We start from the raw sequence: 17,051 nt of genomic DNA on the forward strand, positions 1-17,051 counted from the left end.
CCATCCTCAAAAATAGGTGGTTAAAAAATGGAAGGGCTCAAACCTTCGCTGAGGCGAGTTGCTTGTGTCACCGCTAAGGTGAAATGATTGAAGTGTCGCTAAGGTCGAGATCAGATATCAGTGCGATGGTCAACTGCGATGGCTTTTAGTAGTGGATTTGAGCTTTTCTCCTAATACAACTGCGATGGTTGATGCGATGGTTTTGGTTACCCCCCCACCCAATAAGTAACTAAAGGTGTTTCTGGGAATAAAACTGCGATGCCCCACTATGATGGCATTTAGTAGTGGATTTTCTCTTTTCCGCTACTACAACTGCGATGCCCAACTACGATGGCATTTAGTAGTGGATTTTCTCTTTTCCGCTACTACAACTCCGATGGCCAACTGCGAGGTTGCGTAAGCAAGCAAGACCAAAGGGAATAGGAATGATATATATTATATATGTCATTACCTATAGATTGTAGCCTTAAGAGCTTTAGAATCAAAGGATGGATAAGTATTGAAGTTACCAAGCGAAAGTACTCGGTTAGAGACGTGATTTTGTTTATAAGGATCCTGCTTGCTTGACATTAGGAGAGAAAGGAGAAAAGTGATCGGAGCTGTAGAGGGAAAGTATTATACGGAGATGTGCATATTCATGTCAAGGTGAAAAGAATCAAGAAGTTTCGAAGCTATAGAGGGAAATTACTCTACAGAATAAGGGGTCAAAGTGTGAGGATGCTTCCCTAGATGAAGGTCCCATAGATGCCTAATAGGTTGTTATCGAGTAGGAGGCTAGATAAACCTAGATAAGGTTTTTAGCACCAGAGATAATGCCTTTATGAACAAGTCGTTTTTGATTGATGAGGAAGGGTAGGTTTTGGTCGATGAGGAAGGGAGTCAGGGGGACGGTCATTTAGGAAGGAAGTCTCACTATGGTTGTTTGATTGGTTCAAATGCAATTGATGTTGGTGATTCAACCTAGGCTATTAGGTATGGAGTATAGTGAAATTCAATCAACTATTGATTAGAATATTAGATAGAATAGCATTTTATCTGCTTTTCCCACTTAGGTGGTTCCTTTGCTTCCTTTGCTTCTGGAATTCCAACCTTGGGAGATGCTGGGCGAGTAAGCTTATCGAGCTAGCTTATCGAGAGGTGTTCTATGAAGCTAACAACTAAGGTCATGTTCTATTTCCCGGTAAGGTACAGAAGCAAATTCAGGGTTGAAACGAAAGGAAGAGGCTTATTCTGGATTGAAAGGATAGAGACATATTCTGGGTTTATAGAGGAAGCTTGATTTCATCTTCCGTAGCTAATCATCTTCTAATTCCAATTGTAGCTAAGCTAATCCGGGATTGTAGGAAAGGACTAGATCTTACCACACCTATCTACCACCACATCTCCCCTATAGAACTGATATAGCACTGTCCACCAACATTGCAGGAATAAGGGTCTTCCCACACCATCTCCCCATTGTAGGAATAAGGGTCTTCCTAATCCATCAATCCACATTGTATGAATCTAGTCTACGTTACAGGAAAGGAAGCCATATTTCCGTAGTCCATGGTACGTATTTAAAGAGGAGCACCCAAGCATTGCGGGAAACGTGATTCAACCATAATTATTCTACATCCATAAAGCATAAAGTTATACAACCAATCATTTCTACAGCTAAGCAGCTCCTTGAACAATCATTTCTGCATTTATTTCTTTTTGGGACTTGAAGTTCTGGGGATTAGGGACTTGAAGGTTGGAATTTAAGGGACTTTCAGGAGCGAATGGATGGATGTTTGCTATTGTTCATGGGTTAGTACTATAGCAATCCTATGATAGAAGACGTTAAGAGTAAGGTCGGGTGAGAATGATCTACCATAGATCCCTCTTGTAGCTCCTTAGTTCATGAAGCGAGATAAGTAAGATTTTGATTGATTGGAAGGTAAAGCCTGACCACACACCCATTCACACCCACTCCAAAGACTTGACCAACTCTCTACAGCAGAAGGAACTCCCATCAAAGAATGTATACGTTTCTTTTAAAACCACATGCACATATAGAAAGCATTACGCTTTCAACCCCACCCACACCTCTCTCCCTCTCTTTTACCAATGGTACCAACATTCTTAGTCTCAGTATGTCTCTCATTCGTATGTATCAGATGGAAAGCCTATCTTAAGCCTATTGAAAGCCTATTGGTATCATTACTCTCTCTAGCACTGTAAGGAAATTGACAATAGCGCGCTATAGAGCCAAAAGAAATAGATCTCCCAATCGGATGAATGAGACTCCCAAGCAGTGGTAAGGAGTGGCACTCGACCAATTGATCCTGAAGTTCCCTCCCTCACCTCGTCTTCCCACCATATGTATCTCATTCTTAGTCTCAAATGGAGAGCCAATCGAATGAATGAAACTCCCAAGCAGCGGTAAGAAATGGTACTGAGTGGTAACGTGGTAAGTGCTATTATTGAGCGGTAAGGTGGACTTATCGTGGGATTCAAGCGTTTCTGACTTCTACTAAATCACCTTTTGCTTTGACTCGAAATTTGCTTTGACGGGAGGAATCTTTTGAAATAGAGAATCCCGATAAAAGGTAAGCATTCTTTGGGGTGTTGTTAGCTGGGCTTCCTTGGCAGCAGTAAGTCAAAAAGATAGGTACCTATCTGAAAGAAAAATCTATTTACCACTCCACCCTGGGGATAAAGTCGCAATAAAGTGTTTGATAAAGGCCTTTGAAGCAAGTTTTTAACATGCCTTTGAGAGAGATCCAATCCGATTGAGACTTGCCTTCTTACTCGCCTTTAGAAAGTTATCCAAGCATTATCCAAATAATGACTTGAAGGACCTAGATGATGGAGTTATGTCTTTCATTCATGAAGGTAAGGTTCAATGCTATTAAAATGCGATTATGTAGACTGCCTTGAAGGAAAAAAAGAACTAGGGACGCTACTAGTACAGCTTACCAATCCTATTTGAGTTATTAGCCCTGAAGTTGGGTTAACCGCTTCATGACTCTCTAATTTGGTTGAGTTACCCACCTCATGACTGATGAAGGGTGCAAAACAAAGAAGGATTTGATTTACTGATCTGCCTTGCGGGGCCCAGACCCGTAGAGCGTTAGCCAGGAGCCATACTGTCTGGGTTGTCTTGATTTACTTCAAGCATCAAACCATGAAGCTTGTCAATATTGCGAAGGACGCATAGCTTAAAGACATAGACTTCGATGTTGGTACTTATTGCTAAGGATGCATAGCGTAAAGTCATAGACTTTGATTCTTTAAAAAGATACTAATTCTTCTTGAACCTTGGGCACCCCTAAAGTGAATAACTATTGCACTTATCCCCTAAACTGGGTAACTCTAGCACTTACGGGCTTGTAGTTCATTCTCATTGCACACCTTCCGCCTTGAAACCCTCCAGGCACCTTGAATGTGGCCTTCACTCTCATCTTGCTTTCTTTCTTGAAGGAAGTACTTACAAGGTAACCACTATCACTTAAGAGTTGTGAGGCTAAAGCGGTGACTAAAGAGCTTTTTTTTCTAGTTTTAACCCCAAAAATCGGTCTTTATCCTATCAATATAAACTTCTACATCTTCCATTCTACTAATTGGGTAGGTTCTTGTAATACCCCGCTTTTGACCCTTGGAATATAATATGTGAAATCATGTATTATTCGAATTAGGTGGTTTATATTATAGGATACAAGCCATGTGGAATTTGTTAAAGGACTCTATGTGTCAACATTGTAAATGCATTGTAAATATTCCTAGTGCGGAGGTCAAGGACAAGGCCTGACTAGTGAATGTGTATGAGTCCCCATGATGGGCTAGGATTATGGTGTAGTTGTTATGTTTCCATCATGTGTTTATGTTATGTAAAAACATTCACAAAAAGGAAATATATCATAACATAATAAAAAAAAAGGTTGCATAAGAAGCAACAATAGTACTATAATACCACAAGAAGAGAATCTAAAAGGGGGTGCATGGGTGATTTGACTTGACATCTATCTCAAATCAGCAGTGGTAGAATCATAAGGGATGTCAGGATAAAGTGGATGAGGCACGACTGGAAGGGAGTCATCCTTCACCACGAGTTCTTCTTTATATTCTCACACACACTCATCATGAATGATGGCGCAGGTTGGTTTCATAACACCAACTCCGTTGACAACTTGATCCTCGTTAATAGTAGGTGAGGAGTTTGGAATGGAAGAACACAAGACAATACAATCTGGAGGATCAACAATATGCGATGAGAGAGGTTGAGGGAATGAATCCACGTGACAATCAATAGGCTTGCAAGCCAAATCTGTGCAGATCTCAAGAGCAGGTGGAGGGAGGATGTGACAGTTCAACAAATGTGTGTGCATGATCTCCCACATCACTCCACAATGGTGGAGTTTTTTGATGGGGTGAAGGCGGACAATCAATTGTGACAGCAACTGTGCCTAGCTGTGATTGCGCAGCTCCATCACCGAAGTTCGCTGAGCGGGGTTCAGATATGCGGAGAAGATACTCAAATCTCCCATAAATAAATTCCCAATCAATTTCATCTTTGGGAAATCGGTATTCAAGATTACAAAATGAAAAGCATGTGTAAAACTGATCAACAGATTCATCAGGTGCTTTTCGTAATTTCAGAATTTCTTGTTTGAGTGCTTTATGGTTAAAGTGATTGAAACCACAATCTATGTCTGCGACCAGATGAGCAAGAGAATGGATATATTTTTCGAGCAGCGTGGCACACTAGTGCATGGGGTGCCCTCGAAGCGTGTAGATGAACAACGCGTAGGACATGTACTCTTCAAAGATTCCATGTCTTTCGCATTCGTCTACAATGTCGACCACGTGCCTAACCAAGGTTACGTGGCCTCCACCATCGAATGTTTTATGTGACAGTTATCCGAGAGCTTTTCCAAGATAATGAAGTCGTTTCCATAAAACATACACTCCTGAAGAGCAACTCTAGTTAGTCATGACAAATATGTAGAGATTCAAAACAGATGTAAGGACTGAGCTTGTCATCGAACCCTCCTTCTAGCACCAAAATGTTGACGATGCTAGACCCGCCAACATGTAAGGCGATCTCCCCGGTAAGAAGTCCCAATTAGACCTTAGGTCATTTGGTGTAGGAGTCCCAGCAGTGGGTTGTATGGTAATGCCTTGATCGCGATTTCACACAGAGGCAAGTAAGATGTCCTTGTTGGTAGCAAGGGTGTGACGGCTGTAACAAGCAAAGGAAGGTGTATGAGAGGTTCAAACATGTTGGGTTGAGATGAGTGCACCCATTGGAAACCTGTGATAGCACGGAGTTAAGAATAGAACACACAAGTGAAGATGCATCAGAAGCTGGAAAGTAATTTAGAGAGAAATCCAAAGTGATGGTTAAACCAAGAACACATTTCAGAAAGATTCGTACATACTTATACAGAATAGTCCATATATGCAGGCGTAAGCAAAAAAATACATATATCATTTAGAGTAAACCAGATAACATAGAATACAATACAGCATATGCATGAAATGTGTTGGCTTTGTTATATTAATAAGTGTAAGTTTCAGTCATATGATACATCCATGTCTAACGACTAGTTCCGATAGCAGAACATTACAACCACAACCGCCTGCTCCTCCAAAGAGATATACTAGCTCTACACAGTGGAGAAGCCAAGGCTCGTTACAATATTGTCCAAGCTTGTAGGTTTTAACCCCGTACAGAAATTACCTGCATACGAATTCTAAAACACAGAAAATAAACAATGCGAGATCATAACACATAAAACACATATACACAGAGATTTCCCCTGGATCCCAAAACTGGGACTACCAGCTTGATTTTGCATTATATTACTTTCAATGTTACAATACATATTTATACATGCCGAAGCATGCAATACCATGGACCGAAAACCATCGCGTCCAAAAAACATGTGCTAAAATCATGCACAAAACCATAGGTGGGTCCGCCCAACCTAACATATGGTCCAAAACCAAAATTTTCCGGGGCGTTGTCCCGAACCCCATAAAGTGGGGTTACGGGTGCACCTCAAACCCACTATTAACTACGTGGAAAGAATATAACACAACCCAACATTCTCCCACTTGTTGTTTTCTTTCCACAGGGGGCCACAAGAAAGCTTAGTCATTTTCCCAGCCCTAAAATGCCGATTGTCTCTCTACACCAAGAGAACTTCTCAGAGCTCACAGATTTTGTCAATGCATCTGCAGTATTCTCAAAGTGTCTACCTTTACCAGCAACACCTTTTTTTCTTCTATCATATCCCTCACAAAGTGATACTGAACATCAATGTGCTTTGTCTTTGAATGATATGCAGGGTTTTTAGCCAAGAAAATTGCACTTTGGCTGTCACAATCTATCCTTATAGCTTCCTGTACTAACCCCATACTTGAACACAATCTCTACAACCAAATTGCTTCCTTGCTTGCATGAGTGGATGCCATGTATTCTGCCTCTATAGTTGATAGTGCCACTACATATTGTTTCTTACGCATCCAACTGACTGCACCTCCAAATAGGTTAAACACATACCCACTTGTAGATCTTCTTTGATCCAGATCTCTAGCCCAGCTTGCATCAAAAAAGACACGAATATCCAACACTCTGTCCAATCCTGTTTTTCCTTGGTAGCACAGACCATAATCACTAGTGCCATGCAAATACCTGAAAACCCACTTCACTGTTGTCCAATTCTCCTTTCCTGGTTTTGACATAAACCTGCTCAATACTCCCACTACATGTGCAATGTCTGGTATAGTACAGACCATTGCATACATCAGGCTTCCGATTACACTTGCATATGGAACACGGGACATGTCCTCTTCCTCTTCTTGTGTCTTGCGACATTGTTCAGTAGATAACCTCACACCTACAGGAATAAGAACCTTCACCGGTTTACTATAATGCATATTAAACCTCTGCAGTATTGTCTCCACATACTTCCTCTGGTTTAACCAGAGCTTCCTCTTTGCCCGATCTCTTTTAGATTCCATGCCCAAAATATAGTTTGCAGCACCAAGATCTTTCATGTCGAATTTGGAGGACAATTGGGTCTTCAAATCCTAGATAATTTCTTTGTCATTTCCAACCAGCAACATATCATCCACATACAAGACTAGATAAATAACACGGTCACCAATTAATTTAAAGTACACACAATGATCTGCTTTGCTTCTGGTGAAGCCACATCCCCATATAAATGTATCAAATTTCTGATACCACATCCTTGGTGACTATTTTGACCCATACAAAGACTTCTTTAACTTGCATACCGGTTCTTTCTTACCCTTCGCTGCAAAGCCTTAAGGTTGCTTCATGTAGATTTCCTCTTCCAGATCCCCGTGAAGAAATGTTGTCTTCACATACATCTGTTCTACCTCAAAATAAAAAGTAGTAGCAACAGGTAAAAGTAATCTAATAGAAGTTACCTTGGCAACAGGAGAAAAAATATCACCAAAATCAATTCCCGGCACCTGGGAATAACCTTTTTCTACCAACCGAGCTTTTTATTTCTCCACTTTTCCTTCTGCATTTGTCTTCTTTTTGAACATCCATTTGCTGCCAATGGGTTTTCTTCCAGCCGGCAACTCCACCAGATCCCAAGCCTCTTTTTTGTGCAAAGATGCCATTTCATCAACCATGGCCTCTTTCTAGAGTTTTCCATCCTCTAAATCTACTGCTTCCTTCATAGTTCTGGGATCATCATCAGTAATAGATAAGGAAAAAATTGAACGAAAAGCAGATGGACTATATCTTCTCACAACTGGAGTTTGTGGCTCTTCATCTTCTGATTCCTCCTCTGCTGTAGGCTCTGATTCTTCCTCCTTTAGCTCAAACTCTATCTTCTCAAGTTCCTTTTGTTGGACTTCATGTTTAATAACATCTTTCACCTCTCTGAACACCACATCTCGGCTGTACACAACCTTTCATGTGACTAGGTTCCAAAGCTTATAACCATTTAAACCATCCTTATACCCAATAAAGATGCACTTTTCAGATTTACTATCCAACTTGGTTCGTTTCTCCTTTGGAACATGTACATATGCATCACATCCAAATACCCTCAGATTGGACAGAGAGGGTTTCTTATCAGTCCATACCTCTTGTGGAGTCTTATCCTCCAACGCTGATGAAGGTGACCTATTGACCAGGTAACATGCAGAATCCACCGCCTCTGCCCAGAATTCCTGTCCTAACCCGGCACCACTGAGCATGCTTCTTGCCCTTTCCATCAACGTCTTATTCATTCTTTCTGCAACTCCATTTTGCTAAGGTGTATATGGAGTAGTTTTCTACCGTGCTATACCACACTCCTTATAGAATTCTTCAAATTCCTTACTGCAAAACTCTCCACCGTTATCTATCCTCGGCACCTTTATCTTCTTCTCTGTCTGGTTTTCCACCAGAGCCTTAAATTATTTAAACCTGTCAAAGACTTTAGATTTCTTCTTATGGAAATATATCCATGTATTCCTTGAGAAGTCATCTATAAATGATACATAGTACATAGACTTACCCAGTGATGGAACCTTCACAGGTCCAAACACATCACTGTGCAAAAGTTCTAATATCTATTTCGCCCTCTTACTACCAGAGGGGAAACTCACTCGATTCTGCTTCCCATATACACAATTTTCACAGAAATCAAAATCTAGAGAGCTATTACTCATACCTTCTACCATACCTTTACCATGAAGTATTCGAAGGCCCTTTTCTCCAATATGTCCAAGCCTTTGATAACACAACATGGTCTTCTCTCCAGAGACCAGTCGATTTTCTGCTCCACTTTCAGGAACCACAGAACTATTGCACCCATCAATAACAGTGCTACCCTCTAGCTTGTATAGAGTTCCAATCCGAACTCCCCGCATCAATACCAGTGCTCCCTGAACCATCTTGCATGTACCCTTCTCGAACATTGTTTTTACACCTGCATCATCCAACTTGCTAACAGAAATCAGATTTTTGGCTAATGCAGGAATATGTAGAACACCTGGAAGTGTTCTAACCCTTCCACCTTGCAACTTCAACTTTACTTTTCCGCGACCAATGATTCTAGCCTTCCTGTCATCCCCCAAGAAGACATCACCACCATCATATTTCTCATACTCATAGAACCACTCTCTATGGGGAGTGAAGTGAAAGGATGCACCTGAGTCAATCAACCATGCCTCATGATCTACATGTGTAATTGAAGAAGCCAAGTACACATCCCCACCTTCATCTAAGGTGGTTTTTGCCTCTGCAGAAGGAGCCTCATCAGATCCCTTTCCTTTGTCAGGAGCTTTAGATTTACAGTCCCTTTTGTAGTGCCCTTCCTTTCCACATTTCTAGCACACCACCTTTACAGGTTTTCCTGGAGATTTAGATCTCCCTTTAGATTTAGATCTCCCACTCGATGACTTATTTTTGTTTCTGTTCTGGGTCCGCCCTCATACAGACAAAGCATCACCATTTTGGCTCTCCATATTTTTTCGTCTCATCTCCTCCGTAAAAAAGGATGAAACTATTTCATCAAAATGCAAGGCAGTTGCATTGCTACCTATTGTAATAACCAGACTATCCCACGAATCTGGTAGAGAACACAACAAACTGATGCACTTATCTTCATCTGAAATTTTAATATCAATAGATGCTATCTGAATTACCATAGTATTAAATGCATTCAAATGCTTTGTAACCAAGTCTCCATCTTTTATCCTTAGGTTATACAACTTTTTCCGCAGGAATAGTTTATTCACCAGAGACTTCGATTGGTACAAAGTCCCTAACTTGTCCCACAAAACCTTCGTCGTAGCTTCCCCTGAGACATTCAACAATACTGAATTTGAGACACATAATCATATTGTGCTCTTTGCCTTTCGATCCAACTTCTTCCATTCTTCATCGAACACTCCCGTTGGTTTAGTACCTGGATCTACCGCGATCCACTAGTCATTATCCACCAATAGATCCTCCATCTTGAGTTTCCATAACTCAAAACTCTGACCATTAAATTTCTCGATCTCTATCTTTCCACTGCTTGCCATCTTATTTCACCACTAGAATCGATCTCACAGATCTCCCACTGAACATGGTCTACCACAGGCCTTAGTGAAACCCCTTAGCAACAAAGGCGTCCCCTTGAAGCCAAAACTACTCTGATACAAAATGTAGGTTTTAACCCCGTACAAAAATTACCTGCATACGAATTCTAAAACACAGAAAATAAACAATGCGAGATCATAACACATAAAACACATATACACGAAGATTTTCCCCTGGATCCCAAAACTGGGACTACCAGCTTGATTTTGCATTATATTCCTTTCAATGTTACAATACACATTTATACATGCCGAAGCATGCAATACCATGGACTGAAAACCATTGTGTCTAATACCATGGACCGAAAACTATCGCGTCCAAAAAAAATGTGCGAAAATCATCCACAAAACCATAGGTGGGTCCGCCCAACCTAACATATAGTCCAAAACCAAAATTTTCCGAAGCGCTGCCCCAGATCCCATAAAGTGGGGTGACGAGTGCACCTCAAACCCCCTATTAACTATGTGGAAAGAATATAACACAACCCAACAAGCTCTCTCTAAGATAGTCCTATCGGAAGCTTGGCTAACCAAAAGCCTTTATAAAGAGTTATGAGGGACTATTTATAGCAAAGGGTGGGGTGGCCCTTGGCATTCCCCTTTGTGACAATTCATCTACCCTCATGACTCTTCATCTATTCTATGACTACTACATCCAACTATCGACACTTGAACTTCCACTTCACAAGACGTTACATTACAACGCACATGTGCCCATGTGAGACAAAATGGCTTGAGTAAGCCATGCAAAACATCATTGACACTTGGTCTGTTGTGGTGAGAGCAACTCTTTGACATGCTTGTGATGGTGAAGGTGGTGAGCTGATGCCAAGCTTGGTCATCCGTGATGGTGTGCATGCACTCAATGGTGACATCTTGCTAAAGCGTACTCTTGCCTCTGTTGCATCGAGGTGCATTGGTATGGCTCCTCTATCCAACTCGTTTGCTAGAATGCACATGGTCTTCTTGGGTGCGAATGAATAGGCAACACACTGATGCATAGTGTCCGTGCTGATCTTCAAGTGTCTGCTGGTGGTCATGCGCATCATTTGTTAACTACATGTTTAGCTCCAATTGGACTTGCTTCTTGTCTTTGCCTCGGTGAGTGTGCCAAATGGGTCAGATCACATGCGTGTGGACAATGACATGCATGCTGTTGAATCCCCTTGCATGCGATCAAAAAAACCACTCACCATTTCTGCTCCATGCCAGCTATTGGGATGAATCTATAACTTGTACCGATGCAGTGTCATCCATCTGTGCATGTTGCACCCCCTGCTGCACCTGTTCCTGCTGCAACTCATTCTCTTGTCTATGCAACTCCTGTTCTTCCTTGAGTTGCTACTTGAGCACATGCAAATCCTTCTCTATTTCATTCTCTACCTTCACGTGATCTTCATGTCACGCTATCACCTCATAGCTTGAGTCTCCAAAGTTTCTTTCACCACAAGTGGATTTTCTTGAGCTTGCAACTTTGTTCTGCCTCTGTGTTGTCAACAACCTTCCTCTTGCATTCGTTGCATACGGTATGCTGCCTTTAGCTGCTGTTGATGGTATTGCTTGCTGTGATGCTGCTACCATCATATCTTGATGTCCTTATCTATGAACAACTTGATGTCTTCGTGGGTTGGAAAGTTCATAGACACTTGATTGACTGCATCCCTAAGCATGCTAGGAATGGTGTCTTTGACTTTGCTCTCCTAGAAACCATTGCACCTATGTTGCTGAGAGGAAGATGAACACCTACGATACTTGGAGACATGGCAACACTCATGGCAAGCAATTTGTCAGTCGAAAACGAAAACAAACTTGAGAATTGACTTGCAACATACCTATGTGACTGATCATGAAGGTCGCGCAATTTCCACTGGTAGGTCAGGAGGCTGACTTCCAAAACTGCGCAAGGCATAGTCCAGGCTATCAGGAGGTTGACTTACTACTGGAACTGTGCAATGCACACTCCATCCTGTCCTACTGAGGACTGAAATTGCACAATGCACAATTGCAGTCATCAATGACATGCAATAAGCAAACTGCATTGTGCAGTTTCTAGGGCCAACAAGACACTACCTCCAATAATTGCGCAATGCAAGCCTGGAGGTCAGTGCCTAGCTAGGTTTGTGCAATTTCTAGAGGGAAGGTAAAGTCTTCACTTCCATAAATGTGCAGTGTTAGCTGGGCAAGGCACGGCCTGGGCTAAGGCAACCCAGTCTGCCCGACAGGTGACTGAAAACATGAGAAGCTTGAATGCATGGTGAGATAAGTGCAAACGAGAGTGAATGATCATTCATGCAAACAACAAGTGCAGGATTTATGTTATCTCAAAATCAGACCCTGGAAGGCTGCTGACCAGGAAGACCTTAAGTAACTATTTCAAACCTGCTTTAGGCTGAGGCTTAGCCTCCCCAACCTGAGAGGGTTCTCTCAAAGGATTATTGTTTTTGATTATGATTAAGATGGCTAACTCTTGTGAAACAAAGATAGAAAAATGTAATTGGTGGAAACACAACTAAAAAGTATCCATTGGGCTTATGGAGTCAACATTGTTTCAGTATAACAAGGATATCAACCTTACATAGAAGTCAGGGCATTCAGGATTCAACACATTTAGAACATACTAGAAACATATAGGACCACACAGTCTATGAATGTATAAAGGAAGTTAGAGCACCATGAGTGATTTCTAAGTAATTACACATTCATACTACTGCAAATATTGAGAAAAGAATAATACAGCACATTCTGAGCATCGAATCCCTCTTGATTCCTGAGAAGCAAAGCCAATCTTGCATTACTAAAATAGAGTCTTTACAAAAAGCCAAAATATCAGAGCTTTTATGAATAATTTCCAACCCCTTGTACATTGATGTTTCTGCTATATATAGAATTCTTTACAAAGCCAAGATTCCTCCTCCAGCATGAGGGGAACTCGAATTCTGCTTGCTATGACACCTACTCATACTTTAACTAATTATTAAATGCAACAAACTGCCAACTAGAAGTTTTAGAAACCTAAGACAATTAGGAGTCTAATTCCATATCATGCTGGTAATAGCTTTTATTACAATCAAATCTCGTTCTCTGACAAGTGGTCTCCTTTAGTTTTTCTTGGTGGATGTTTAAAACTCCTTGCTGGCCCTTAACGTCTCATCTCCTTTACTACTCCTGAAAAGTAGGAGACTGCCCCTGTAAGCAGCTCCACTGGTGATGCCTCTGCTGAACAAAGTAGCTTCGCCTTGTTCTCATACATTACATCAACTAATGTGACAAAATGATATGCTGATGTCCTGTTGTATGCTCCAAAAATAGGTACGCCTTCCAGTACAAGAGTATGGAAATGCTTGAAAAGCCCAAAATAATCTGCTGCACCCAAAGGTTTCTCACAGAGATCTTCAAACTGGAAATAAGCACAACCATTGGCTCCAAAAGGAATCTGTAATGTCCGTCCCATGACAACTTCAACAGTTGTTGGAGTGGCCATATATCCACTTATCAATTCTTGAAATTTTTCTTTGAGCAAACGAGAAGAATCTTTGCCACAAAAATACAATCCTTTCTGAGCTGAAGTGAGCTTTCGATAGTCAGTGGAAGATCCAATCTCATGAACAACACATCGCTCCTTCAAAAGTGAGATGAAAGGCAAGAATAGATTCCTCTGAAGACCACCTTCATATAAATTATCAGGAGCCCTGTTGGAAGTGGAAACCAAGATAATTCCTTTGTTAAATAAATGTCTAAACATCCGATTCAGGATCAATGCATCTGAGGAGAAATGAAGGCTTTATATTAAAGCTTCATTAGGCCCTACATTGTAGTCTATATATAATGCTTTTTGTTAATATCCACAATCTTACTGAACAAAACAAGCACGTAACCAATAGAGGAACATGGGCCTGCCAAAGGCCTTCATTTCAAGAATCTCTTAAACCAAAGTCCAATGTTCAGAAAGCTTTCGAAATCGGATTGCGGCTTGTCAATGCTGTGTACATCATTTTGGAAAATGATGACTTTTACTTCCACCCCCTTCTCCCGTAGAGCTCGAGCATACTGCAATCCATTTGATACAGGAACCCTGAGGTCTTGCGCACCCAAAAGTAAGAGAATGGGTACTTTTACCTTTGAAATATGTCTAATTGGTGAACACTGATAAAACATGGTGATATCTTCTATTGAAGGTGCTTCAGTGTAAACATTTTTCCCATTCTTTCCATATGCCTCCACATAACACCAATCAGGAATATCTGTTGTGCCAACCATTAATGAGAGATTACACACAGGATTCCGGACAGCTGCAGCAACAAACCTATCTGGTGCCTGGCCAATTAAATGGGTTGCAAGAAACCCTCCGTGGGAGGGCAAGTCCCTTATGAATTACTAGATCAACAACATTTATGACATCAGCCACATCCTGTCGCCCAACATTACCAGGTAGAGATTGCAAAGCCTCCTCTCCAAAGCCCAAAGAACCTCTGTAGTTTACATAAAGTAGGTTGTAGCCCATTGATGACAAAAAGGCTTGAGTTCTTGAAAAGCCTGTCAATGAAGTAGAATGTGGCCCACCATGGAGGATAACAATGAGTGGATTACAAGCATCCTCCCGAAAAGCATTTTCCTTACTTTCTGATTCACTGGAGAATCTAGATGACACAAATATCACCTCGAAAGGCTGTTTGGCACCTTCTGTTAACAAAAATTCTTGATCTTTAACTGGAATCTTCAAAATATTAAATTCAATTGAGGACAGCGAAGCTTTCACTTTCTCTGAATAGTCCATGAAGGGAATTGACATATCTAACCACCTCCACCTTGTTTTTTTATCATTATCCATGTCAATTCTTGACAGACGGCCATATTTCAGTTTCGGAGGATTGGCTGGGCTGCTAGACACTGCAAGAACAATGTTATCATGCACTGCAAGAACACTCCAAGAAGAATTTGAATTCTCAGGGCTAATTCTTGAAACTTTTCCACTGACTACATGTGGGAAGAACAATGGAATTTTGAATAAGACCAACATGAACAATGCGTGGAGCTCAAATCATCTCTGGCTCAGCATTGAAACGATATGCCTGCAACATTTGTAACCACGATGCCTCCTCCTGCATCAAGTAGCATCTTCATCATAGAACAGGGACCTAATGTGGTTCGAATAATATCTGCAACAGCCTTTGATGCTTGAATATTTGCATGGCACACCCTATTTCCAGTCTCCCACTTTATAACGTCATTCAAAACAAGAACAGGAGCATACATGGCTGCAAGTGAAGGCGGCTAGCAGTCCATCAAGGGAACAAACGCTAGACTAGACAAAAACCACCGAATCACAGCTGAATTCGATAGGGAAAGTGTATAAGCTGACAACTGTTGATGTAAACATAGCGAATTTTGATAAATTTGACAGCTGGATGAGATTTGCTATGGATCAGCACGAATCCCCGATTTCGTAGCGCAGTCAGTGCAAAATCGGTGTTTTGCGCTACGAAATCACCTAGACCGGGTTTCTGTGCTACGAAATCACCTAGACAGTTTCATAGCGCATATGAACTTTGAAATGAGTTTCGACATATGATATTCATGTGAGATATGAGACCAATGATAGACTAAAACAGAGAATTGAGCCCATTTGACATACTAACAAGACTCTTAACAAGACTCTAAAACAAGATGAAAAGACTAGACCCAAAACTGACACCAACCCTTTGACAAAATAAAAATAAAAATAAAAAAATTGATATTCAGAATTTAAAACATTTTTTCTTGAGTGATAACAGGTGGCTCCACTTGGGATAGTGTGCCCCTGTGGTACACTAAGAACGTGCAGGTCTAGTGCTTTGTCCTCTTTATAACAAACATAGATTTGATTGACAAGCATCCCCTTCAAGCTTCTTGGGCCTTCACCTCGGGCTTAAGCTTGATGATCACTGTAGGAGAAAGAAATCTACATCTACTGAAAAATGCTCAGTCAACCTTGAGCTTATTTGCATTTTCCTACCTACCTACCCTATCAATTCAAACTTCTTTCAGCTCAACCAATGTGAAATTTCAAATGTAGCCAATCATTTGTCTTATCTGATATTTGAGTTTTTTGACTGCATCGGAGTTCAAAGTCACTATGATATTGTGATGACCACTGCCACTGAAATTGCCTCTGATCTTCATAGAAAAACTGAAACACTGGAGAGTAAAACTCTTCCATGTATTTAGCTATAGGATCCCAGAATACATGATCAGCTTGATGGTTCTCGTAACTTTCTGGTTGTGCCAACTGATCTTCAATAACAGTGTATTCTTCCTCAATCATGAAAGAGATAGGAAGCAACACCCTCTCCTTGTGTTCTGACATAGAAACCTTTTGAAAAGAATGATCATGACCATGAAGACTATATGATTGAATTTGACCTTGTAAACCTTCAATGTCTTTCTCAATGTCCTTAGCAACTTCATCCAAAAATTTCATCTTATCTTCTGTCTTGCACTGAAATGATTTTAGATAAGAAGACAAGGACAAAGAAAAATTTTCATCTATTTCTTCATTAATATGATCATTATTCCATTGTTTGAAACCTTGAATTGAAGGAAAGTTTGCCACCAAATCTGATCTATCTATCCATTCCTCTAAAAACATAAACCAAAAGTCTTCAAATGAATTAATAGATTTGGCAGGAAAGCTTTCAATCCACTGTTTACATTTCCCTTGAAATGAATGATAGAACAACATAATGCAAACATCCTCATGTTTAACTCTAAGAAGCTTGGTAAAATCACAGAAATCTGATATATGCTTCAAAGTTAAACTCAAATCTTCTCCATTGAATTTTGGACCATTCCTTAGAAAATATGCATCCTTGGGAAAATGATTTGGGAAAACATGAATTCCTGAAAAGTTTATGCATGCATACCTTGAAATAAGAATGGTAGCATCTGGGTCCTTCATAACTCCAGTGGAATCACCATGAATCTATGAATTT

At 40.7% G+C, this 17,051-nt stretch overlaps 1 protein-coding gene and 1 pseudogene across 1 annotated transcript; both read right to left on the reverse strand.

Annotated features, from left to right (window-relative positions):
• Nucleotides 1–13,222: 13,222 nt before the first annotated feature.
• LOC149234767 (uncharacterized) lies at nucleotides 13,223–13,842 on the reverse strand. Its single transcript, XM_089368375.1, has one exon. The coding sequence runs from the start codon at nucleotides 13,823–13,825 to the stop codon at nucleotides 13,223–13,225; it is 603 nt and encodes a 200-aa protein (XP_089224501.1). The 5' UTR covers nucleotides 13,826–13,842.
• A 3-nt stretch (nucleotides 13,843–13,845) lies between these two features.
• Nucleotides 13,846–15,336, reverse strand: LOC149234768 (acylamino-acid-releasing enzyme pseudogene; annotated as a pseudogene).
• Nucleotides 15,337–17,051: the final 1,715 nt, after the last annotated feature.

This window comes from Pinus tabuliformis, chromosome 8 (genome assembly GCF_031772625.1).
Source record: "Pinus tabuliformis cultivar Carrire ecotype Pingquan chromosome 8, CPIR1, whole genome shotgun sequence".
Classification (NCBI taxonomy): Eukaryota; Viridiplantae; Streptophyta; class Pinopsida; order Pinales; family Pinaceae; genus Pinus; species Pinus tabuliformis.